The sequence below is a fragment of the Ceratotherium simum genome, chromosome 13 (assembly GCF_057802395.1).
Source record: "Ceratotherium simum simum isolate JZ-2026a chromosome 13, ASM5780239v1, whole genome shotgun sequence".
In the NCBI taxonomy this organism is placed as follows: domain Eukaryota; kingdom Metazoa; phylum Chordata; class Mammalia; order Perissodactyla; family Rhinocerotidae; genus Ceratotherium; species Ceratotherium simum.
Genome location: NC_141912.1, coordinates 17,083,813 through 17,110,627, shown reverse-complemented (window position 1 = coordinate 17,110,627; position 26,815 = coordinate 17,083,813). Strand labels below are relative to the sequence as shown.

At 39.8% G+C, this 26,815-nt stretch overlaps 1 protein-coding gene across 5 annotated transcripts; it reads left to right on the top strand.

Moving 5' to 3' along the window:
* The first annotated feature begins 41 nt into the window (after window positions 1–41).
* TPMT (thiopurine S-methyltransferase) lies at window positions 42–24,999 on the top strand. 5 transcript variants are annotated; one of them, XM_087438064.1, is made up of 11 exons: window positions 110–121; window positions 591–665; window positions 2,626–2,797; window positions 4,820–5,003; window positions 10,301–10,393; window positions 13,908–14,040; window positions 17,243–17,295; window positions 17,937–18,011; window positions 21,927–22,012; window positions 23,679–23,723; window positions 24,318–24,999. In XM_087438064.1, exons 4-11 carry the CDS (start codon window positions 4,864–4,866, stop codon window positions 24,428–24,430), a joined length of 738 nt encoding a protein of 245 aa, XP_087294190.1. In that variant the 5' UTR covers window positions 110–121; window positions 591–665; window positions 2,626–2,797; window positions 4,820–4,863; the 3' UTR covers window positions 24,431–24,999. The 5 variants fall into 5 exon arrangements, with proteins under 5 accessions (XP_087294193.1, XP_087294192.1, XP_004432149.2 ...); XM_004432092.3 differs by lacking the exon at window positions 591–665 and having other exon boundaries at window positions 65–121; XM_087438065.1 differs by lacking the exon at window positions 2,626–2,797 and having other exon boundaries at window positions 108–121.
* The last annotated feature ends 1,816 nt before the right edge of the window (window positions 25,000–26,815 follow it).

The following is a 26,815-nucleotide window of genomic DNA, read 5'->3' as shown; positions in this document are numbered from 1 at the left end:
TCTGCGCGTCGGGGAGGGGCGGGCCCGGAGGCGGGGCCGCGGGGAGACGGGGCGCGGCGACCCAGCCTGTGGGGCCCGTGGCGTCGCCAAAGCCAGCGGCAGGTGCCCGGCTGCGCGCGAGGTAGGCTCCCCAGGGCGCGGAGGGGGTGCGAGTGAGAAACAGGACGATTTGCTAGATGTGAGCCTGTGATAGGATTCCAGAATGGGGCATCCTAACCAGCGTAGACAGTCCAGCATCCGCGCCCTGACATAGGTTCAGGGAGCACAGCGGGAACTGGGAATAACAAGGTCGGGCAGGGAATGACCTTTCTGAGTCCATGATTTAAAGTGACCCCAAAGCATTGTTTTCTATTAGTGATTTTTAAGAAAAGAGAAGTAGTTGGCATAATAGTGAGTGATGCCCTGGGCGACTGGGGGGGGGAACTGGGGTGCCGTAAATATTGTCTTGCTCCGTGGTGGTTACACAGGTGCATGCATATGTAAACTCACTGAGCCATACTCTTAAAAATTGTGCACTTCAGGGAAGTTATTCTTTAATTTAGCAAAATTTAAAAATAAATCTAAAGCAGAAACATGGTTTTTTTGAAAAGGTGAGGGAAGAAACCAGACTTGGGAGTCCAAGAAGGACATATGCGAGCAGAGTGGCGCATCTGCTGTTTCTGTGTGTGAGTAGGATCGATTGCGAAATTGGCCTTTCCTGATTCTTATAATTTGCACTTTTATCTTGTTATAGAAAGAAACTGTGTTTCTCCAGGAAAGGACGTGGACGAGTTAACGATGCGTTGAGAAACTATTAGAACAGCTAAGGACTAATTTATATTCATGATGTTAAGTTGTATTTCAAGTTTGTGTGAGAGGGATAGAATTGTACAATTCCCCGTTGCCCTGGCTATGATAAAATTATGGTTCTCTTTTGTCTTAAGTAGAGAACTGCTTTATGAAGTGTCGAGCTTAGGTTCCAAAGTTTCTGGCTTATAAAGGAGACAGGAAAACTGCAACTTTCTTTGCTTTTCTCTATGCAATATAATCAGATACTTCCCCTTGACCTCTCAGAAAACTCTGAGTCATCTCCTGACATCAGGGCCTTGAAAAAGCCATTTATTAACGAATGTTTGCTGAGAAGTGAATGTATGGCCCCCATTCCAAGGGAGGTGCCTTCTCCTTAAATCCTAGGCACACTGAAGCCAAATTTTTCAATAAAGGGAACTTTACCTGAAATACCTGCTTTTATGTGATGTTTTTCTGTTCTCATGGAAAAATCATTAAATTAGACCCACCAATGCTACTATAATCCAAACTAAATTAGTTTCACTAATGATTCCAAGGGAATGTTAGAATTATTGTGTTATATTGTCCTTAATTGGCGGTCTAGAGGTTAAGATTCAGAGCTCTTGCTGCCCAGGTTCATTTCCCAATCAGAGACCCACATCACCCATCTGTCACTTGTCACACTGTGGTGCCTGCACGTTACTGTGATGCTGAGAGCTATGCCATGGATATTTCAAATACCAGCAGGGTCACCCATGGTGGACAGGTTTCAGCAGAGCTTCCAGACTGAGGCAGACTAGGAAGAAGGACATGGCCACCCACTTCCAAAACAATTGGCCACCGAAACTCTGTGAATAGCAGTGGAACATTGTCTGATGTAGCGCCAGAAGGTGAGATGATGGCATAAAAAGACCAGGCAGAGTTCCACTCTGCCGTACCCAGGGCCACTAGGAGTCAGAATCTACTTGAGGGCACTAACAACAACAAATTGTCCTTAATATTGCAAAGTTGACATTGAAAGAACTGGTATTTTCCTCATACATTTAGATAGATTTGCAGTTATGTTTACATATCCTTTTTTTTTTTTTCAGTTCCCTTTGTGTGCATTTTCCCATGCAAAAAAGAAGCTATTAGAAAATTATTTGAAAATACAAACTTGTGGAGTGGAGATAGGGTTTGAACCCATGCATCTTCTTTTGCTCCCTCGGGAAACCCCAACAGAACAACAACAGGATTTTTTTAAGGCATAAACCACTAGGATAGGGAGGACAGGAGAGCAGATAAAAGCAATAAAATTTTGACCGCCCTGCCCACTGAGCACGTTGGGGCTGGGCCTTCTTTAATGGGCCTGACAGGACCCATGAGTGGCTCCGAGCCTGTGGGTGTAACTGTGGGACTGCCAGTTTACCAGAGAGGTTGTGTGGCCACCACACCCAGAAAATAAATAAATAAATAAAATTTTGAAATCTGGAAAGTAGATGGACAAGTGGTAAAGGATTTTGCAGACTGAAGAAAGCTAAATTCTAAATGAGCAATGGGGAAAGTCAGTGAGCGACCCAATTTGCATTATAGAATCCCCAAATGCTCAGGAATTAGCAGCACCAGGTACCTCCCGAAGGTGGAAGGGTATGGTTGAAAGTAGGAGGATTGTTGAAAATTCTGATTCAGAAAACACTAAATCTCCAGATCCCTTTCCCACTCCCTGCAACCAAGTATCTGCCCCTCACCACACCAGCAGACTTTGAGGGGTTTATTCCCTGGAGAGGGCAAAGCAAAGAATCTCTGGCCTGGGAAGACACAATACACAGTTGGGGATGGGAGTACCATACTGAAAATAAGGGGACTAATTGAACACAGGTAAACTGAATGCTGGGACCCCCTCTGCCACTTCTGCCCTTATTTTCTCACGTGAGTATAGAACTATGGCCCCAAGGACTTGATACTTGCAACAGAGATTGGGAGATCCATCTATGGAAACCCTGACCAGCCCAAAGAAAGGAAGAAGACAAACCAACAGAAAAACCAACTCGTAAGTAACAGACTCTGCAGATAAATAAGAGAAAATATATCTATTCTGTCTGTGAAATAAGAACAAAATAATATAAAAAGAGAATATCAGAACCAAAAAGGAGCTCTTGAAAATTAAAGACTTGTTAGCAGAAAAGAAAAGGTAAATAGAAAGGTAGAAAGATAAAAATTAAGGTAGTCTCAGAAAATAGGGCAAAAAGATAAAGAGATAGAAAAAAATATGAGAAATTTACAATACTAAGTCAGAAGGGTCTACAGCCAAATAAAAGGGGTCCCAGAAAGAGAAAGAGAAAAAAAAAAAAAAACAAAAGAGAGAGATATAAATCGTCATCTAAATAATTCAAGAATTTTTTCCAGAATTGAAGGATATGAGCTTCCAGATTAAAAAGAACTTGAAAATAGACCCAAAATAAGGCATAGAATTATGAAATTACAAAAACTAGGGGCAGAGAAAAGCTTTGAGAAAAAGAAAAATACTGGCCACATGGAAAATATCAGGATCAGAATGGCTTTGAACTTAATAACTCTGAAAGCCAGAAGACAATGGAATGATTCCTTCAAAATTGTGAGAGAAAATGGTTTCGAACCCAGAATCCTATACCCAGCAAAACTATACATCAAGGATGAGGAATAGCATGAAAACGTCTTATACATGCAAAGTTGTAAAAAACTTTTCTCCCATGCACACTTTCTCAGAAAGCTGCTAGAGGTTATGCTTCACCAACATAAGGATGATAATCAGATAAAGGAAACTTGGAGATTCATCAAATGATAAGAAGGAAATCTCCAGGAGATGATCAAAAGAGATCCTAGAATGCCAGCTGTGCACCAGGAGTAGAGAGCATCCAGGTCAGAAGGCTCTAGGAGAGTCTTCTCCAAGATGATGATAGTGATAGACTATCTGATAACTGAAGAGGTTGAGGGTATATCTATAGGAGCTTGGGACAATTGGCAGAGCTGAGAGATGAATTAGTAACAAGTACTTAGAAATTTTATAAATGAAAAGCAAGACAGTTATTAACTACAGAATGAAAAAGTACAGAAAAGGAAAAGTAATCATTTAATACTATGTGGCTTAGCCATGAATAGAGTTTACCTAGTCATATTAGTGTGTACTCCAAATATTTAATCAAAAATATGCTATGTCTATATCAAAAGGTTAGGAAAAATGAGAAGGTGGCGTATGTGTGTGTTGGGAAGTTGAAAGGGAGCTAAATGCTTATCTTCTCTAGATGCTACCTAGAGATGAAAAATCAAGATACAAAATAAGCATGCTACTTTGAGATATAATTTTTTTTATATAATTTTATTTTATTTATTTTTTCCCCAAAGCCCCAGTAGATAGTTGTATGTCATAGCTGCACATCCTTCTAGTTGCTGTATGTGGGACGCGGCCTCAGCATGGCCGGAGAGGCGGTGCATTGGTGCGCGCCCAGGATCCGAACCCGGGCCACCAGCAGCGGAGTGCGAGCACTTAACCGCTAAGCCACGGGGCCGGCCCTCTACTTTGAGATATAGAGTTAGATTTTAAGACTCAGCAAAAAGAGTTAAAGATGGTTGCCTCTCTCACTGGGAATGGGGACTGCTATTTTCTTAACTCTGTTGAACGTTTTAAATTGTGTGCATTATAACATTGATAAAAAATAAGTAAACATTAAGAGAAATTTTTAAAATTAAAGAGTAAGTGAAATGCTAGAAAAAATTCTAAGCTTACAAAAGTAATAAAGTGTGGAATGCTTGTTTATTTTTTTGTCCTGTCCTTTTTTTTTTGTTAACTTAAATCAAACCCTTTTACCCTAATGTTAAGATATAATTCATTTTATTTAAAGATCTTTCCTAATGTGTAATATGAGGCATGCCTCTACCGTCAGACTCACTGAAAAGTGATTTTGTGTATGGCTTTTCCTTGGATGTTGAAATATGTTTGAAAAGCCATACTGCTGAGGATAATAGGTTTTTATTTCATTCATCAATGGAGTTGCAATGACCTTAAATGACAACATTGCAAATATTTTCCATTTAGGCATTGGAGACATCTGCTTGTGAGACAAAGGTGTCTATGAAACTATGGATGGTACAAGAACTTCACATGATATCAAACAGTACCCTGATACTGAGGTACAGAAAAACCGAGTACTAACTCTGGAAGAATGGCAGGAAAAGTGGGTGACTCGCAAAATTGCATTTCATCAAGAACAAGGACATCAGTAAGAAATGTTTGATCGTAACAAAGAAATGCTCTATCAGAAACTGACTTTGCAAATAGAAATAATAATATAGGTACACATTATTTGATTGATTTTAAGATGCACATTTTTAGTTTTTCACATTTTAGCATCTCTGAAATCAGAATGCGCCTATGGCATGTCTTGGGTTAATTGGCAATATTATCTCTTCCCATGGAGTATAAATAATGGTGTGACTTACAATTGAAGGCATCTTAGATTTATGAAACATGTCTTTTTTTTAAATGCCTGTAGCATCTATGCATTGATCATGCATATTTATACGTACAGCAGACGCTCAAGTGATTAATGCTTATAGCTCTTTATACTCAAAAATGGTGTTATTTTGACTTTGCTTTACAATAGCATGTGTTCAACTGTTAAAGTATTATCTATATGGTGGAAGAAGACAAGTTGAGAGAAATTAATAAGTGAGCTAGGATGTTGAGCAACAAATTCGTAGTAGTAGGCCTCGAAGCAGCAATAAATCGTGGGCCAATGCAGAGTAAAGTGGTCATGACAGACATTCCTTGTTCCACGAAGCCACCCCGACTTCCCAGAGGACATTATTATTACGTTTGCACAATGAGTGGTAGTTGGGGCATCATCTCAGAACCATTGTACATGTTATCTCTGTCATGTGGATGGCCTTAGAAGAGCCATGTCTCTACAGAGGGAATTAGCTACAAGAATTAAACTTTTCAGAGCTACTTCTGAGAACTAAGTACATGTTTAGAGACCTTAAAATAAAATGAATGTTGAAAAACTCAGTGTGTCCAGAGGCTCTCCCACATCTCACACGCACACACAAAAGTATACATTTGGGAAATTAATAAGGAATTTTCAAAATATATTAACCAAGGAAAAAAATAATTTTTTATTTTTAATTACTAATCAGAAAAGCCCCAGGTTTAAGTCAGGTCGACCACTTACTAGCTGTGTGACTAAGCAAGTTACTTTTTTTTTTTTTTTTTTAATTTTTTGTTTATTGCAGTAACATTGGTTTATAACATTGTAAAAATTTCAGGTGTACATCATTGTACTTCTATTTCTGCATAGATTACATCATGTTCACCACCAAAATACTAATTACAACCCATCACCACACACATGTACCCAATTATCCCTTTCACCCTCCTCCCTCCCCCCTTCCCCTCTGGTAACCACCAATCCAATCTCTGTCCCTATGTGTTTGTTTATTGTTGTTATTATCTACTACTTAATGAAGGAAATCATACGGTATTTGGCCTTCTCCCTCTGACTTATTTCACTTTGCATCATGCCCTCAATGTCCATCCATGTTGTCACAAATGGCTGGATTTCATCGTTTCTTATGGCTGAGTAGTATTCCATTGTGTATATATACCACAGCTTTTTTATCCATTCATCCCTTGATGGGCACTTAGGTTGCTTCCAAGTCTTGGCTATCGTGAATAAGGCTGCAATGAACACAGGGGTGCATGTACCTTTGCAAATTGGTGTTTTCAAGTTCTTTGGATAAATACCCAACAGTGGAATAGCTGGATCATATGGTAGTTCTATCGTTGATTTTTTGAGGAATCTCCATACTGTTTTCCATAGTGGCTGCACCAGTTTGCACTCCCACCAGCAGTGTATGAGAGTTCCCTTCTCTCCACAACCTCTCCAACACATGTTGTTTCCTGTCTTGTTAATTATAGCCATTCTGACGGGCGTGAGGTGATATCTCATTGTAGTTTTGATTTGCATTTCCCTGATAGTTAGTGATTTTGAACATCTTTTCATGTGTCTGTTGGCCATCTGTATATCTTCTTTGGAGAAATGTCTGTTCAGGTCTTTTGCCCATTTTTTAATTGGGTTGGTAATTTTTTTGTTGTTGAGATGCATGAGTTCTTTATATATTTTGGAGATTAAGCCCTTATCAGATGTATGGTTTGCAAATATCTTCTCCCAATTGTTAGGTTGTCTTTTCGTTTTGTTGATGGTTTCCTTTGCTGTGCAGAAGCTTTTTAGTTTGATGTAGTCCCATTTGTTTATTTTTTCTATTGTTTCTCTTGCCCGGTCAGATGTGGTGTTTGAAAAGATGTTGCTAAGACTGATGTCGAAGAGCGTACTGCCTATGTTTTCTTCTAGAACTTTCACAGTTTCAGGTCTTACATTCAAGTCTTTAATCCATTTGGAGTTAATTTTTGTGTATGGTGTAAGGTAAGAGTCTACTTTCATTTTTTTGCATATGGCTATCCAGTTTTCCCAACACCATTTGTTGAAGAGACTTTCTTTTCCCCATTGTATGTTCTTGGCTCCTTTGTCAAAGATTAGCTGTCCATAGATGTGTGGGTTTATTTCTGGGCTTTCGATTCTATTCCATTGATCTGTGTGTCTGTTTTTGTGCCAGTACCATGCTGTTTTGGTTACTACAGCTTTGTAGTATATTTTGAAATCAGGGAGTGTGATACCTCCAGCTTTGTTCTTTTTTCTCAGGATTCCTTTAGCTATTCGGGGTCTTTTGTTGTTCCATATAAATTCTAGGATTCTTTGTTCTATTTCTGTGAAAAATGTTGTTGGAACTTTGATAGGGATTGCATTGAATCTATAGATGGCTTTAGGAAGTATGGACATCTTAACTATGTTAATTCTTCCAATCCAAGAGCACGGAATATCTTTCCATTTCTTTGTGTCTTCTTCAATTTCTTTCAGAAATGTTTTATAGTTTTCTGTGTACAGATCTTTCACCTCTTTGGTTAAGTTTATTCCTAGGTATTTTATTCTTTTTGTTGCAATTGTAAATGGGATGGTATTCTTAATTTCTCTTTCTGCTACTTCGTTGTTAGTGTACAGAAATGCAACTGATTTTTGTATGTTGATTTTGTATCCTGCAACTTTCCCATATTCGTTTATTACTTCTAAAAGTTTTCTGGTGGATTCTTTAGGGTTTTCTATATATAAAATCATGTCATCTGCAAATAGTGACAGTTTCACTTCTTCCTTTCCAATTTGGATCCCTTTTATTTCTTTCTCTTGCCTGATTGCTCTGGCTAGGACTTCCAATACTATGTTAAATAGGAGTGGTGACAGTGGGCATCCTTGTCTGGTTCCTGTTCTTAGAGGGATAGCTTTCAGTTTTTCACCATTGAGGATGATATTAGCTGTGGGTTTCTCATATATGGTCTTTATTATGTTGAGGTACTTTCCTTCTATACCCATTTTATTCAGAGTTTTTATCATAAATGGATGCTGGATCTTGTCAAATGCTTTCTCTGCATCTATTGAGATGATCATGTGATTTTTGTTCTTCATTTTATTAATGTGGTGTATTACGTTGATTGATTTGCGAATGTTAAACCATCCCTGCATACCTGGAATAAATCCCACTTGATCATGGTGTATAATCTTTTAACGTATTGTTGTATGCGATTTGCTAGTATTTTGTTGAGGATTTTCGCATCAATGTTCATCAGTGATATTGGCCTGTAATTTTCTTTTTTGTGTTGTCCTTGTCTGGTTTTGGTATCAGGGTAATGTCAGCTTCAGAGAATGAGTTAGGAGCTTCCCCCTCCTCAATTTTTTGGAAGAGTTTGAGAAGGATAGGTATTAAGTCTTCTTTGAATGTTTGGTAGAATTCACCAGGGAAGCCGTCTGGTCCTGGACTTTTATTTTTGGGGAGGTGTTTGATTACTGTTTCGATCTCCTTACTGGTGATTGGTCTATTCAAATTCTCTACTTCTTCTTGATCCAGTTTTGGAAGGTTGTATGATTCTAAGAATTTATCCATTTCTTCCAGATTGTCGAATTGGTTGGCATATAGTTTTTCATAGTATTCTCTTATAACCTTTTGTATTTCTGAGGTGTCTGTTGTAACCACTCCTCTTTCATTTCTGATTTTACTTATTTGTGCCTTCTCTCTTTTTTTTTTGGTGAGTCTAGCTAAAGGTTTGTCTATTTTGTTGATCTTTTCAAAGAACCAGCTCTTGGTTTTATTAATTTTTCTATTGTTTTTTGGTTTCTATTTCATTTATTTCTGCTCTGATTTTTATTATTTCCCTTCTTCTACTGATTTTGGGCTTTGTTTGTTCTTCTTTTTCCAGTTCCTTTAGGTGCATTGTTAGATTGTTTATTTGAGATTTTTCTTGTTTGTTGAGATAGGCCTGTATTGCTATAAACTTCCCTCTTAGAACCGCTTTTGCTGTATCCCATAAATTCTGGCATGTCGTATTTTCATTTTCATTTGTCTCCAGGTATTTTGTGATTTCTTCTTTGATTTCTTCATTAACCCAGTCGTTGTTCAGTAGCATTTTGTTTAATCTCCATGTATTTGTGGCTTTTCTGATTTTCTTCCTATAGTTGATTTCTAGTTTCATACCTTTGTGGTCAGAAAAGATGCTTGGTATTATTTCAATCTTCTTAAATTTATGGAGACTTGTTTTGTGGCCTAATATGTGATCAATCCTGGAGAACGTTCCATGTGCATTTGAAAAGAACGTGTATTCTTCGGTTTTTGGATGGAATGCTCTGTATATATCTACTAGGTCCATCTGTTCTAGTGTGTCGTTTAAGGCCAATGTTTCCTTATTGATCTTCTGTTTGGATGATCTATCCGTTGGTGTAAGTGGAGTGTTAAAGTCCCCTACTATTATTGTGTTACTGTCTATTTCTGTTTTTATGTCTGTTAATAATTGCTTTATATATTTAGGTGCACCTACATTGGGTGCGTAGATATTTACAAGTGTTATATCCTCTTGTTGGATTGTTCCCTTGATCATTATGTAATGCCCTTCTTTGTCTCGTTTTACAGTTTTTGTTTTAAAGTCTATTTTGTCTGATATGAGTACTGCTACCCCAGCTTTCTTTTCATTGCCATTTGCGTGGAGTATCTTTTTCCATCCCTTCACTTTCAGTTTGTGAGTGTCTTTAGGTCTGAAGTGTGTCTCTTGTATGCAGCATATATATGGGTCTTGTTTTTTTATCCAGTCAGCCACCCTATGCCTTTTAATTGGAGCATTTAGTCCATTGACGTTTAAAGTAGCTATTGATAAGTATGTACTTACTGCCATTTTTTAACTTTTTGTTTTTTTCTCAGTGTTTTAGTACTCCTTCTCTGTTCCTTACTGAGCAAGTTACTTAATGTTCCTGTTTCTTCATATGTAAACTGGGATTATAATAAATAATGTTATCTACTTCATAAAGGTGTTGGGACTATTAAGTGAGATAATGCATGAAAACTACTTAGCATCATACAATTGTAGTCCTTTCCACTGTGCACTGGGCTAATTAAAACAAAAAAAATTTTTTTTTCTCCCCAGGCTATTAAAGAAGCATTTGGATACTTTTCTTAAAGGCGAGAGTGGACTGAGGGTATTTTTTCCTCTTTGTGGAAAAGCAGTTGAGATGAAATGGTACGAGCAGATAAGCATTAACACAATTTCTTATTTTGATGATAAATACTTTGGGTGAATATTTAACAGGGATATAGGTTAAAAAATTCCATTCTCAGGAAATGCACAGGGATTCCTTATTCTTAGTAGACTATTACTAACAGGTTCATAGAGATAATATTCTCAAAAAGTAAGACACAGCAGAAACAGAGGTGCGACCTAGTCATTCTGTATTGAGTTTCTAAGAAAAAGAATTAGTTTGGAACCAATGGTGGTGTTGAGGGGGAAACCATCCTTCCCTCTTACATCTCCTACATCTTTGTGCACACTTGAGTTTTTGTAGGTGGTTTAGGAATTTAGCTAAGTTAATTTTAGATATTTTAAATAGAGATGGACAGAAAAATTCAAAATGAATTACAGCTGTTTGGCAAGACAGCGTGTATAGTCCACAGTTCAGCTCAACTCTCTCCTCCCACTAAGAGCACCTTGGAGTTTTTGTTTTCATGAATCATTGTTATAAAACCAGTGTTGAAGAAAGTATTTCTTGTGAGTAATTCTCTGTGAAGAGAATTCGTTTTATTAACAAGCCACTATTACTATGGGTTACACTAAAGTCACAAGCCTGGCAATCGTTTCTTTGCAGAAGTCTGTGTGTAATGATAATGTACAGACACTATCATACATGCCAAGACATCCATTAATTTATAAGCTTGCATGTTGAGAACTTTGATCATTAAGCAGGAAAAGAAAAATAAAAAGTATGTATGAAAAAATTATTAAATGAAAAATATAGTAACTTAAAAATGCTGTGTTCCCTATATAAATATAGGTGGCCAAACCACAGAACATGTGTGCATTTGGAACAGAGACGGTGGCATTTTTGCAGCCAGCCCACACTCTCTCAGCTTGTAGCTGAGAGCACTTGTGAAATGGTTGCTGTGGCGTAAGATTCTAGTGTGGCCATGAAACTGAGAACATTTAAACTATGTTATGAATGTATACCCTTACCAACTCACTGAACCAGAAGAAAGAGTTACTTGGGAAACTACTTGCAAGAAAAACATTAACTTTATAAACAGATTGCCTTATTGTCATGTCAGTTCAGCTCTAGCAGAGGTTTTAAGACAAGATTAGGAAATGGTATGATAAAACAGCCAGTTAAATGTGATTGTTGAATATTTTGGGTCTGAGGTCATTCGTAATAAAAATATCGGAACTAAGCCACTATAATTGCATGTAAATTATATTAGAGAGTTTTTCATTTATGTAACTAATTTGTATATTGAGGTCTTTGCAGATATCAGATATGAATAGATAAACTATGAGCCGAGGCCCAAAAGCATTAAAATAAAATGTTTAAGACATTTTCTTAGGGTTTTTTTTTAAGAGCAATATATTCCCATATAATCTAGCCTATGCCAGTATATAGTAGGCTATGCTTCATTTTTCCGTATGTTAAATGAAATAAAAATCCACGAAGCTGGTTTGGGTGACTTTTTTGTCTATATTTTGTAACTTCAAAAAATATATGGAGGGGCCAGTCTGGTGGCACAGCGGTTGGGTTCGCACATTCCACTTTTGCGGCCCAGGGTTCGCTGGTTTGGATCCTGGGCATGGACCTACTCACGTCTCATCAGGCCATGCTGAAGCGGCGTCCCACGTAGAAGAAGTAGAAGGACCTACAATTAGGATATACAACTATGTACTGGGGGCTTTGGGGAGAAAAAAGAAAAAAAATATATATATATGGAGAATAAAAAAAAATATGTTCCCTGTGTGTTAACTTACAAATTTCCTAGGAAATATGAAAGACAAGTTATGACTATGTTTATTTTAGAACTATAAATAGTTCATGCGCTGACCACATTGAAAGTGTGTAGTCTTGTGTGGGTAATAGGTACAGTCAGTTCTGCTATACTTCTTATTTTGAAAATGCAAATTTCATTTCTAACTCCGTTGATATATTAGGGAACAATTTGGGCATGACGTGAATTTCACATTTGCTTATGTGTGATTTTGTCTGCAAGAGACATGAGGTGAAACCAGAAAGCTGTGCCAGGCTGAACTAACCCTTGTATGAATAGACAAAACACACCCGTGCAGATACCTCAAACATCTCCCAGATACCTCAGTTCACCCCATGTACTCAGCCACTCCCATCCATAGCTGGTATGAGAACATTTGGTTTTTAATAATCCTCCTTCCATCGCTTCACAGTAACTCGAAAGCTACAGCCTTTCCAACGCCCACTTCTACAAGTAAACTTCAGATCTTTCTCAAGATAAAGTGCCACATTGTAGCATTTATATATATTGTAACCATTTAATATGGGTAAAACTGTGCCACCATTTCTATTAGGTTTCTTTTTAAACTGGAACTGACAAAAGTTTTTTATTTTATTTTATTTTATTTTATTTATTTATTTATTTTGTGAGGAAGATCAGCCCTGAGCTAACATCCATGCCAATCCTCCTCTTTTTGCTGAGGAAGACTGGCCCTGGGCTAACATCTGTGCCCATCTTCCTCCACTTTATATGGGATGCCCCCACAGCATGGCCTGACAAGCGGTGCATCGGTACATGCCCGGGGTGTGTGAACCTGGGCCGCCAGCAGTGGAGCGCACGCACTTAACCGCTACGCCAGGGGGCCGGCCCCTGACAAAGTTTTTAATGTTGTGCACCATCCTCCATTTTCCCCATAAGCCTTGTGGTTTGTTATTGCATTGTTTTGCCTAGTGTGGTGATTTTTAGGAAGGCACATGTTGCGTTAAAGCAGAACTGACTGTGTGTGTTTATTTCATTTGACATAAAATTAATACTAATACTCTGCCTAGGTGTATATGTCATTAGTACTGCTTTCTCTGGAGTCCAAGATCCCAAGACTGTGAATTCTGTAACTAAAAGCTTACCAGGAAAATACTGGTTATTTGCACATGGTAATTAAATAAATTTCTGCATAGTATTTATTGTAAGTAAATGGAAATTATAAGATTAGTATAGAAATGGGTGCTAATGTTCTAGAGCTATGTGCTCCAATGTAGTAGCTACTAGCCACACATGGCTATTTAAATGTAAACTAAGTCACACTAGCCATGTCTCAAGTGTTCAACAGCCAGGGTGATTAGTGGCTGCTGTATTGTACAGCATAGATACAGACACTTCCGTATCACAGAAAGTTTTAATGGACAGACTGATTTAGAGAAATTGAAAAACATTTCTAATCCATAGGAAGCTTTTCAATTAGAAACTCTTCTAATCAAATCCATTTGTAGTAAATCAACATTTTAAGGTATAATTCTCCAATTTTTAAAAGTTTTTCCTAAGGTCATATAAATCAGTTTTTCAGAATTCCATGTCACATAGGTTTGAGAATATATAGACCCACTTTCTGTGGATCTACATCTATGAAACCCTGTGAACCCGAATTCATATAACTCCTTAAAATTAAGGAAAACGTATGCTGATTGGGGTATATCCTGTTACTTAGTACTGTATTTGAAATAAAAATGTAAGTGTAAATATATGATTTTCTGCAGGTTTGCAGACCGAGGACACAGTGTAGTTGGTGTAGAAATCAGTGAACTTGCAATACGGGAATTTTTTACAGAGCAGAATCTTTCTTATTCAGAAGAACCAATCATGGAAATTCCCGGAGCCAAAGTATTCAAGGTTTGTTTTGTTTTTGGTAAATAATTATTTCCATATGCCCACAAAAAAGGTTTTTCTCAGCATGAGTAAGTAGGGATACTATGCAAGTGTCAGATAATCCCCTTTTATCCCATAGACTCACCTAGACATTATGTAGTGTAAGGAACTAGGGGTTAAAAAGATAGATGGAAGATAGCTGATAGCTAGATATGGACAGATAAATATATAAGCGCTGCGAGGTCTCAAAGCCCACCTGTACTCATGTTTTTGGTTTGGATTTGGTTGATTATTTGTTTATAAACAGGCATTTCTGAGAACGTGTCTTGTGCCACACCCTGCATAAGACTTTGAAGAGATAAAAACACAATCGCTGCCCTAAAGAATCTCTTAGCTTAGGAGAGAAAGGAAACACAGAGAAAGCTGTTTGTCATACACGGAGCTAAGTGCAATGACATAGGATATTAAGGGAACAGACGGGAGAGTTACTTAACTCAGCCTGGAGGTTCCTGAAGCATGGTGACAGATAGGCTGGGACAGGCAGGGAGTCAGGTCCGCGGTCTTAGATGCCCTGTGAAGCTGGTACTTCATCCTGCACAGTAGGGTTTTAAGTGGGAACATGACATGGCCAGATTTTCTTTGGAGACAAACCACCCTTGTGGCCTCAAGGGAAGTAAATTTGAAGAGAAGTAGCCAGCCTCCTGGTAGAGACTAGATAAGAGGCTGTGAGCGGTGTTCCGGGAAAGAGATCTTAAAGGCCTGCACTAGGACAGTGATAGGGGCGTTTAGCGAAATGGGTAGATTAAAGCAATGTTTAGGATGTCAGACTGAGAGAATTAGTGATTAATTGAGTGGGGCTCAAGGGGGCGATGAGTTCACAATTCCAGCTCAGATGACTGGTTGGATGGTAGAGAATAAAGGAGAAGCCACTTGAAGAGGAGAGAGTTTTGTTCTGGAGATGATGCGTTTAAGAGACCTGTGGCATGGCGAAGGTGTAGCTGGTAAATGGTTTTATATCTCTGAAGCACAGGGCAGCATTTGGGCTGGAAATGATAGATTTGGAAGTTGTCTTCGTTCTATGACCAGAATGATCCAGTGGAACTGCTCCACCAGCTTGGGGTAATAATGTGGAAATAATGACCACCCAAATGAGGACACGCAGAGGCTATATATTCAGAGGGAGTCAGTCACTTGCGTTTGGCACAGGCTCAAAGGCAGGCCAGGGAGCGGGAAAGCTGAATTGATAGTGAAAAATGCTAAGGCTTCTGGTGTGCCCTGATTGGAGGCTGTTGGCATGGGGAAGCTGGGGGCAGGCTAACTAGAGGGGAGCATCCTATGTAATTGGTTTGGGAAGTGTATTTGGCTCTCTCTGGTTGGTCTTGAATTGGAAGAGGGGAAGGGTGGTAAAAATTAGGGAAGCTGGCAGTTATTGACCACAGCATCACTGCATAGGCTGTGGTTTGGCTTCCCAGGCTGGTTGCTGCAGAGGTTACGGGTCCAAGACATGGATGGTCTGGCCATTGTCTGTTTGCACCTTCAGTCTCTCACCAACTACTCTCTTTTCTAAATATTGAAATTAATTGCTCAGGTCAGTAGGAGGGTTAATAGCACTTTATTTTACAGCTTCCTCCCACCCTGTTAATCATCTAAGAATCCCAGGAGTTGACTGAGTCCAAAGAGCTCGTCCTGGGCCGGCCCCGTGGCTTAGCGGTTAAGTGCGCGAGCTCCGCAACTGGCAGCCCAGGTTTGGATCCCGGGGCGCGCACCGACACACCGCTTCTCCGGCCATGCTGAGGCCGCGTCCCGCATACAGCAACTAAAAGGATGTGCAGCTATGACATACAACTATCTACTGGGGCTTTGGGGGGGAAAAAAAAAAAGGAGGAAGATTGGCCATAGATGTTAGCTCAGAGCCGGTCTTCCTCAGCAAAAAAGAGGAGGATTAGCACGGATGTTAGCTCAGGGCTGATCCTCCTCACAAAAAAAACAAAAACAAAAACAGAAGAGCTCGTCCTGCTTCCAGACTCCTCTCGGAGCAATGGTTCTCAGCCCTGGTGGCAAATTTGAAATCATCTGTGGATCTTTTAAAATTCCCAATGCTAAGGTCTCACCCCAGGCTAATTAAATCAGAATCTCCAGGGGTGGGGCCTGGTGTCAGTACTGGTTAACTCCCTAGTGATTCCAGTCTGCAGCCAAAGTTAGGATTCACTGGCTGTTCTCCCTGCCCCCAGGCCCACCCCTCTCTGGGCTGACTCCCACAGGGCTTCCAGACTGGTCTTCAAAGACCCTCCTTCTGCTATTTGTAAACCTCCGTTGGTGCCTCATTTCAGAATAAAATCCAACAGTTTCATGTCCTGATGGACCTTGGCTGCCTTGCGCTTCACCCCTATCCCCACCCCCTAGACTTCTCACATCCCCTGGACATGACAGAGTCTGTGTCACATTACTCCCCCTGGACTGCACCCCCAGCCCACCCCCCTGTAATGTTAGCAGATGCATCCAGACACCCTTTCAGAGGCTGCCTCTTGCTTGGCCTTTCTTGGTGCTCCCAGGCAGTTCCCTGCTTGGTCCTCTGTGTTCCCATAGTTCTCAGACACACAACCAGAACAGTACAGGCCATTCCGTATTGTAATGTTTCTCTGTACCCACGCTTCTCTGCTCCACCAGGCTGTCCTCACTGTGGTTAGAGACTGTGTCAAGTTCATATCCACTGTCTAGAACCCGGGATAGTCCTGTCTACGAGATGCTCCAGAAATAAATGCTCATTAGCCGACGAATGAAAGAGAGAAAAGGGAGGATCAGCACATGTACTTGTCATGAATAACTTTTAGAATATCAGACCTTTCTATTTCAGCCTGCCTGGTGATTGACCTGTGTACTTATCTTTAGCAGAGTCAAAATCTCAGGACTTGAAACATTGCTAAAATTTAATAAGCTCTGAAATGAATAATAGGTGACTGATCTTCAGGGTTAATTTCTCTATGATTTTCCTCTTTGAGTTGATCGAGAAGAACCCCATACAGGTTTAAAAAAAACAATGCTGTTAAAAAATTATTTTCAGGAAAATTCTATTTTCCATTAAAAAATTATTTGCAGTTAAATTATGTTCTTTATGTTTAATTATGCATTCTCTCCACTCCCTTTGCTTTGCCCCTCTTTTCTTTCCTTGACCATTCAGGTATCTCCTAATTCCATAGAATTTTTTTTCTTGACTTTTTTGTTACAGAGCTCCTCGGGGAACATTTCATTGTACTGTTGCAACCTTTTTGATCTTCCCAGGTAAGACTGAATACTATCTCTGCACTTTTAAATACTTGAGTGCTTGCTAGGCAGTGCTGTGGTGGGGTGTAGGGTCTTTTCATCACTCCTGTCTACTTACAGTAGCATCCACAGAGCATTGAGTCTATTCTGCAATTATTTTTACTACAGCCTACATGTCTGCACACTTGATATCTTTGTCCTTGGATAGCTTCCAAACTATAGAAAACATTATTATGACCCTAGGCAGGTAGGGAAAAGGAAGGGGGAGCAAGAGAGCATCTTGCACCTCACGCCTGGCTCTGTAACAGAAATGAATTTCAAGGTGCAGAGGGAGGCGAGATCTTCTCTCCAGAAAGTCCCCGATAGCTGTTCCAGAGGCTGGGAGCAGAGTTGTCACAAGCTGTCCTTTGTTCCCCCTTTGTGCTCCCAAGTCAGAGCAGAAGGAGGAGGCTGCTGCCACCAGCTCCTAAAACTAGGAGGAGATGGACAGCTCCTCACACCCTCATCAGCATATCCCCATGGACTCGGAGGAAGAATGGATATGAGGTCTCAATTCCTGACAACTGGTGAAGTCCCAGCATGTGCCATGGGAACATTGTTCATCTTGCTAAGGATTTTATTTTTCTTATATAAAATGTTGTATTTTTTCTTTCTGGTAGAACAAATATTGGCAAATTTGACAGGATTTGGGATAGAGGAGCATTAGTTGCTGTTAATCCAGGTGATCACAAACGGTTAGTAATTTGGTTTCTTTAATTATGCTGGTTTTTCTTTTTTTTTTTAGCCTTCTTATTTAGTATGCTGTACTTTTTCTGGGTTCTAGAAAATTAGCTAGACTTTACTAATTTGAAAAAGCTTATTGTATTTGGAATTAGAAGACCTAAATCCAATACCGTCTTTGTCTAAAAATAATAGGATTTGGCTATAGAGGCCTGGGTACAAGGCTTGTGGCTCCATCACTTCTAAGCTGTGTTGTCTTGATCAATGTACCTAACTTCTCTAAGTTTCAGTTTACTCTTCTGCAACATTGTAGTATGTCTACTAATACCACCATCACCACCTGCACTAATGTTACCAGGTAACACTTCTTGGGCATTTGCCATGTGGCAGGCATTGTCTGAAATACTATATGTAGACCAACACATTTAATCCAAAAACAACCCTATGGAGTATGTGCTGTCATTATTCCCATTTTACAGATGAGGAAACTAAGGTCAAAGAGATTAAGTTACTTATCCAAAGTTAAGCAGCCGGTACATGACAGAATTGGGATTCAAACCCAGGGAGTTTGGCCTCAAAGTCCACGCTCATGATCCCCACATTAGACTACCTCAAAGGGTTTTCACGGGAATTAAAAGAAATGACATGTGTGGAAAGTGCCTTGTCAACTCTAAACAACTGTTTAAATATTAGGTACTATTGCTTTAAGTCTTTTGTTATTCATGTTTTTGGTGACTATGCTTATTGTACCTAGCCTTATGAGAAAAGAAAATTAAAATATGAGAAAGCATAGTGAGTAAGATGTGACCACACCTATGTACTTTCCAATTCAAATATCATTCACATACTTACTTGGATACAGCACGTAAATATTGAATTATTTAGTTGTACGGAGGCACGCTCTCAACACGTGGCAAAAAAGGTTGGAATCTACATCAGTGAAATAAAATTTTTGTTTTTAAAAATTGTTTCTTGAGTAACAAACTCATGAAACCTAATCTTTTTTAATTCAACCATGCCACATCTGCTTAATATATGTTTTCCTTTGGTGATAATTCACGCTCCTGTTTGCCCTTCTCTTTCTGTCACCACTCCTCCTTATCTCTTTTCTGGAGCCCTCACCTTCCTCACATGCCTGAAAGCCGTCATTCCCTAAGGGCCCATCCTCAGCCTTTTGCTTTTCTCTCTTATACTAGTTCCTTTAATGATCGCTTCAGTTCTCCCAGTACTTTCATTCACTTACTCAACAAATACGTAAGTTCCTACTGTGTTCTAAATACTATGCCAGATATTGGGGAAATAACTGAATAAATCATACACGGCATTTGCCCTTATCATTTTTATATTTCCAGCTCTGTTCTTTCTCCCAAACATCCACATCACATTTCCAGCATCTGCTTTGCATTTCCATTATGACATCAGTTTCCTTTATCAGCTCCAAGTGTCACCTGAGACCTCTTTGTCTCCATAAAACGCCACATTTGTCAACTCAACTCCGTTCTGCTGAACCTCTAACTTTGTAGGTGTTTCCCACTCCCTAAAGATGTTCATCCTCTTCTTTGAGGTTAGTCCCTCCGGGGCTTTGGTTTGCGTGGTCAGAATCCACAAGGCAGTGGGGAGCATAGTGGAAGTCACAGAGCTCACTCTGAGGGCAGCCCATGCACACCGTGTTCATTTATTTCCCTACCAGCTGGCATAGCACATATTTAGCATATAGTCGGAGCTTAATAAATATTTGTTGAATGAATGAATGAATGAATGAATGAAGCAAACTGGAATCAGAGCAAGGGAGATACACTGTTTCCTGCCGGCCACCACCACTTCTCCTGTCCTACATATAGAGGCCATCTTGGTAGCCTTGGAGCTGTTTAATTCATGGCTAGCAAAGAGTAGTGAGGCCCCTTCTGGAACTCTTATTTAGGGAATCCAGTTCTAGCTTGGCGCAAGACCCTATGTCCTCCCTAGTTTTCCCACTTTCTTTCCTCCCCTCCCCGCCATTTGTGGGGGGGTCACAGCCCAACCATACCTGAGAACATGTTGGCCTTTGTGACCAAAATAACTACTTATTTAGGGCCAATAGACAACTAAATTACTTTATCTTAGCTCTGGTACTTAGTTCGTTAGTACTTTATCTCAGCCCTCTCATTAGTACTGAGTGTCTTTCTGCTTGGATTGCACGTGGGCAAGCACTGATCTGTTTTCTGCTGTGACTCTCCAGTCTCTTGTCTAACATAAATCAGTGGGGCACACCTCTCTCATTTTTCTGAATTTTTTGAAACTGGTTGAGAGACAAAGTCCACATTCCAAGAGGAATGAAGTCTGTCAGTCCTAGGAAACTCTGCTAAAGTAGTCCAACTGATCACCTTCACCTAGACAGCAAGTTCCTTCTTCCTCCTTAAGAACAAGAATCAGAAAGTTAAGAAGTAAAGGTTTCTGCGCAGAAGTTTGCTTTGGTCTGGTTCCTTCGCTTGCAAGAAAGAGCGACTCACTCAGGCCAGCTCTGTTTGGGGAGTTTATGTCGAAGATACTGAAGGGAATAAGGATAGCTAACACCGAGCACTTACTGTGTACCAGGCAATGTTCTGAGCACTTTATGTGCATTAACTCACTGAATTCTCACAACAACCTGAGAGTTGCTTATTAGTCTCATCCCTATTTTACAGATGAGTAAACTGAGGCACGAAGAGGTTAAGCATTTGTCAAGCTTACGTAGCCAGTAAGTGGAGGAGCTGGGGTTTGAGCTTAGGCATCTTGCACAGTCCGTACTCCGAATCCCCACACTGTGCAGCCTCCGAAATTTTCGTAGAGCTCTGGACAGGGATCACAGTGCCAAGAGCCAAGGCTCCTCCCTGAGAGCTGCACAGCCTGTCCATCTCTGTCTGCCGTCTCTCGTGGCCTCTCTACCTCCCTGTATGCGTCTCCTCTGTCCACCTGCCCTGACCATTCAGCTTCCTCTGCTTACTGCATGTCTGCTTCCACGTATCTGACTCGCCCACTGCACTCGGCCTCCTCAGCTCCAGCCACCACACTGCACAACAGCTCCAGCTTTCGGCACCATGGCCACAGCTAACTAGCAACTCCTCTGTGGGTCTCCTAATTCAGTGTCCCAGGGGAGTCATCTGACTGCTCCAACTCATCATTCTGTACTAGGCCCAACCCTGGCTCCTGGGGCCCTGTTAGGGTCAGGTCCCCACTCTGAACCAATCAGACACAGCTGGGAAGTGGTGTCGCCTGCTGGTGAAGGCACCTACTACAAGGGACTGTTCCCAGAGCACTCACGGTTTATGCCATACTTGCAGAACTTTAATTTTCCTACTACCTTGAATTTTTGCCTGTTTGTTAGTTTTGTCTCTCTCCAACTAAGTCGAGGAAGGGGATTGTGTTTTGTACCTCTTGCGTATGCCCCCGGAGAGGACCCAGTCACCGAGGCTGTTTGTTAAACCGTGGCATCCCAGCCCTACAGCAGACCTGCTGAATCAGCCTGGGGATGGAGCTCAAGCATCTTTTCTTTCATCGGCTGCTCTGGTGATTTTGATACCCAGCCTGATCTAGGAACCACTGCCCCGGAGCACGTGGAGGCATGGCAGTCTTTCGGGAAGGATGTGCTCCAAGTCAACAGGCCGCTGAGTATCACGTCAGCTGGAAGAGCCTCTGCTCATCTTTGTGTGATGTCTTCTGGTCTAATGGGCTCTGGAAGCAGGCCTCATTTTGATTCCCATCTTTACTCTTTCCCAGCTTAGGCAGGTGACATAATTTGCTGAACCCATTTTTGGCTTTTAGAATGAGAATCAACTTTATGGGGTTGTTAGGAGAATTAAACTCAGTAATATAGATGAAAGTAAATGCTAGTTTCCCTCCCTGCCTCTTGCCCCCTGCGGGCTTTGCCTTTGTAGAGAAATGTAACACATCCTTTTTTGTGCTCTTTTTAGCTATGCGGATGTAATGCTGTCCCTGATGAGAAAAGGGTTTCACTACCTCTTGGTTGTGGTTTCTTATGACCCAACTAAACATATAGGTAAAAGTCTTTTTGTTTTTCTTTTTCCAGTTGCTTCGTTTCCTGATTTAATTCTGTGACACAGATAGCATTATTTTCTCCTAATTTATCTCATAGGAAGCATACTGCTTATAAACGTGAAGATAAGTCTATTTTTGGATAATGGAAACTGTCAACATTTTTTTCTCTTCCCACTCTGTACATGTTTGTCTCATATTCCATTCCTGTTTTGTTTACCATTCACAGCTCAAAGTACAAAAGAGAGGGAGAAATGGATGGTCCTAATATAAAAGAGAAATCTCATCAGCCCTGGCTTAGGAGGAAGAGAGATTTGGTTATCTTGATCTGGACATAGCCTATTTATGTCATCCATGGTGGTGGGGATATGTTGTGCAGATGCCTATGAATACACACACAAACATAGCCTCATAAGATGATAGGGTGAGAAGTGGACATGGCGGGTAGGAGGTGTGCAAGAAAATCTCTAAATTACATATTGCTGTTATTTAATTTATGAAATTTTATAATTTATTAATTGCATTCTTTTATAACTCTCTTTGTTTTGAATTTGTGAAAGTGATGTTTTCTCCTGGACTCATTTTGATATGTTTGAACATTAAAGTTTAATCTTTTTTTTGAGGAAGATTGGCCCTGAGCTAACGTCTGTTGCCAATCTTCCTCTTTTTCTTTTTTCTCCCTAAAGCCCCAGTACATAGTTGTGTATCCTAGTTGTAGGTCCTTCTAGTTCTTCTATGTGGGACGCTGCCTCAGCATGGCTTGATGAGCGGTGAGTAGGTCCACGCCCAGGATCCGAACCGGTGAACCCCAGGCCGCCAAAGCGGAATGCACGAATTTAACCGCTATGCTACCAGGCCAGCCCCTAAAGTTTAACCTTTGTCACGGCTGGACTTATTTTTGGGAAGGAATGAAAACCAAATGCATAGACTTTTAATTTGTAAAAATCCCTTTTTGATTTTTAATCGAGCTTTTTAAAAAGTGCTGTCTTTTATAAATATTTACATATGTTAGTATTTTTTTCTGGTTGAATAAATCAGATCTTAAAAACTCATTAAAAGATGAGGCCTAGGGTCCATAATTAAGTCTGGGACAATTAGGTGGAAATAGAAATTAATGGAGACAGATGTCAGCTTTGATAATCTGATTTAAATTCCATTCCTGAACAGGAGGCTTAAGGAAGAGCCTGTGGGAAGAAAACACAGCAGGCCTTGTCTGGGAGTAGAGGCTCAGAACACTGCTCTAGAAAGGGGCAGAAGCTAAGGTTCCTTTAAAGTAAATGGCCTGCAGCAAAGTGGGGGAAGTATATAGAATGTGGGTAAGTGCAGGAGTCGTAGAAAATCAATACCCCAGAAGATGAAGGAAACCCAAGGGAATTTGTTAATGAACTCCATTCTGATTTCAGTGTTCCCAAATCTGATGGCTGGCTCAGCCATCTCATCTAAGCTAGAGATGGGCACCTCACATTGTCAATCCCCTCATAAGCCAGTCTTTGGTATGAGATGTGCAGAAGAACCTGTCATGTCCTCACCTATTTAGTTAATTAAGTTGTGTGTGGAATAAGTCTACCTAGGTCATTGGAAATAAGCCGAGAAGTGGGCACTGAGAATTTATTGCTCTTTCGAATTGGATCTATAGAAATTATTCTTCACTATGTTTCTCTTTTACCTAGGCCCACCATTTTTTGTTCCAGATGCTGAAATTAAAAGACTATTTGGTAAGTTACGGACATGTGCTGTAACTTTTTACATAAAGTCAACAGTTAACTGTTTTGAGTTATTAGCAAACTATTAGTATCTAGAAGTATATAAAATTTAAAAGTCAGAAACCATTTTATTGAAGACTGTTTTATCCTAGAAAAGGGACCAATCTCTGTAATATGCCTTTTTAGCTAAGTGGTATGCCTATTTTTTTTATTGTGGTAACATTGGTTTCTAACATTATATAAGTTTCAGGTGTACATCATTATATGTCGATTTCTGTGTAGATTACATCATGTCACCACCCAAAGACTAATTACAATCCATCAGCATACACATGTGCCTAATCACCCCTTAAAGACATCTGAATTCTTCTAGAGAGGTGGTATGTTTATTTTAGCTCTTAGGAGTAATAAGTGATAATAACAATTCAGAGTTCAGAAAATTTGCCCTCAGCATTTCCCTATATTCATTAAAAAGAAAAGAAAAATCTTCAGTACACACTGTTTTAAAAATTATTTGATGTATTTTTAGAAGAACCCTTGATTGCATTCTTCATAATGTTTTATGCATTCTTCATAACGTTTTAACTTATTACCCTTTCTTTTCAGGTTCCGTATGCAATATTCATTGTCTTGAGCAAGTTGATGCTTTTGAAGAACGACATAAAAGTTGGGGAATTGACTACATGGTTGAAAAGTTATATCTATTTACAGAAAAGTAAATGAGACCTAAATAAAAGCAAGTAATATCAACATATTTTTGAGCAACTGAAAATTATGCCAAGGCATGAAAATATGATGGATGACTTTTGAAAAAAATTGTTGACAAATCATATCACAGATACTTTGCTCAAAAATATGTGTAACTTTTTAGGAAAAAACACATACTAAAATGTTAAAGATTATACCTATGTGTTTTACTTACAGATTGCAATAACTTTTTACAATCAGCACGTATTACTCGTATAATTAAAAAATAAAACAGAAATGTAATGTATATAACTGAAAGAAATGTAACAGACATAGAAATATTGACATTCTTTATGAAATTTAGAATCATTTAAGGAATTTTCATTTTCTTTCAAGGTAAAAGATAGTAGTCCAAGAAATTGCTATAAACCCTCATATTATACTTAATCCTAGCACCCTTTTTAACATTTTTTCCTCCTACTTAATTTTATATGTAACAGAATCAAGAAAAATTTAAAAATTAAATAAACTATCCTATATGGAACAAAATATTTTTCCCAAACTGTAAAAATAAATTAAAAAAAAAAAGATCTTTTCTGAATTGGGCAGTTTTTTGTTTCTATTAATTTAATCTTGTTTAAATGGTAAAGTCTTATGAAGTGTAATGTACTTAGGGCTGGATTCATGACTTCGTTATGAGAGTTTAGATTCAAAACTTCTCAGTTTTTCATTAACAATCACATTTTGTTAAATCAGACATTCCTCTCTAACTGCACTACCTAATACCTGAATGATTTAGATTATTTAGCTCATGTTAATGGGATGGTGTGTATTATAAAAAATAAGTTACTTAATTGTGTGCTGGATTACAGAGCGTTGATGGGGAAGTTGAATAGACCTCTTTAATATTGATGAAAGCTATTGATTCTCTCCCCAGAAATATGTCATAAGCAGAATACTGTGAAACTTCCTTAGAGTTCGGACCCCCATTTAGGAGCAGCTGTCCTAGAAGCTCCCTGTCACTGGTCTTATTCTAATATACTTGTAAGGCTATTAATTTGGAGCCTCTTCCGGCTCATGATGGTTCTTGCATCTCTGAGACCTACCTCTGGTCCATAGTGTGGTCTTCCAGAAGCCATGACTACCTGACTCCACCTCTGTAGCCATTTGAATGGACCAAGAATAGACAACTGACCTGAGCTGGACCAATGCAATTCTCTTCAGAGGGTTTTAGAATTGGGGCAGGGAAAGCAAGTTAGCCACTTAAAGTGGGTGAAACTGTAACATGTGAGGAGCTGTAGGGCAGCCACGCTCCACTGTACAGATCTGAGAAACAGAGGATGCTGATCTGCAGAAAGAGAAGCAGAGAGAGAGCTGGAGAGAGCACCAGGTGTTCTGGGTTTCCGTTTTCATCCTTCCTGAAGCCCAGCTGCACTGGAGAGAACACCTGTGGTCTTATCTCTTTACTGGCTAGAGTTAGTTTCTGTAACTTGCATCTAAAGAATTAAATGAGATATCCTTATGTAGTCGATCTTTACATATTATGTGTCCTCATTGGGGGAGTACTGACCTTTTCAAAAGTCTCATGATGGAAGATATACTACATATACATTATTTTATTTTATTTTTTTGCTGAGGAAGATTAGCTCTGAGCTAACATCCACTGCCAATCTTCTTTTTTTTTTTTTTTGGTGAGGAAGATTGGCCCTGAGCTATCATCTGTTGCCAATCCTCCTCGTTTTGCTGAGGAAGATTGGCCCTGAGCTAACATCTGTGCCCATCTTCCTCCATTTTATGTGGGACGCCTGCCACAGTATGGCTTAATAAGCCTTGCATATGTCTGCACCTGCGATCTGAACCTGCGAACCCCAGGCCACTGAAGCAGAGCGCATGAACTTAACCACTACACCACCGAGCCGCACCCCAATCTTCCTCTTTTTGTATGTGAGCTGCCACCACAGCATAGACACTGACAGACGAGTGGTATAGGTCTGCACCCAGGAACCTAACCCAGGCTGCTGAAGTGGAGTGCGCTCAACTTAACCACTAGGCCACCAGGGTTGGCCCTACATATACATTATTTTAGAGCAATTGAATTATTTTCAGAATTTCCCAAAAATGCCTTTTATTTAATTTTGTAATTGAAATAAGAGATTACCTGAGCCTCTGTGCCCTGCACACAGTGATTTAGGAAATGCCTTGCCCTGCCTAAACAGCAGGCATGTCTGCACCAGCATATAGACTCTTAATGTTTTCAGTGGCAGGACGAAACGAGAAAAGTACGTCATAGTCTACTGGGGTGAATGTGGAAGGAAAAACACAAAGGAATACAACCAAAACTTTAACACCTACCTCTGAGGAGCTGGAGATTTGGTTCTCTAAAGGGTTAATGGTATGGGGACCACAGAAGGTGGCCT

What these genes read in the sequence shown, in the direction of transcription:
- TPMT (XM_004432092.3), top strand. Translation starts at nt 4,864, where the DNA reads ATGGATGGTACAAGAACTTCACATGATATCAAACAGTACCCTGATACT. An exon ending in CATCAAGAACAAGGACATCA is followed by an intron (nt 5,004 to 10,300) that starts GTAAGAAATGTT and finishes TTTTCTCCCCAG; the next exon opens with GCTATTAAAGAAGCATTTGG. An exon ending in TGACCCAACTAAACATATAG is followed by an intron (nt 22,013 to 23,678) that starts GTAAAAGTCTTT and finishes TCTTTTACCTAG; the next exon opens with GCCCACCATTTTTTGTTCCA.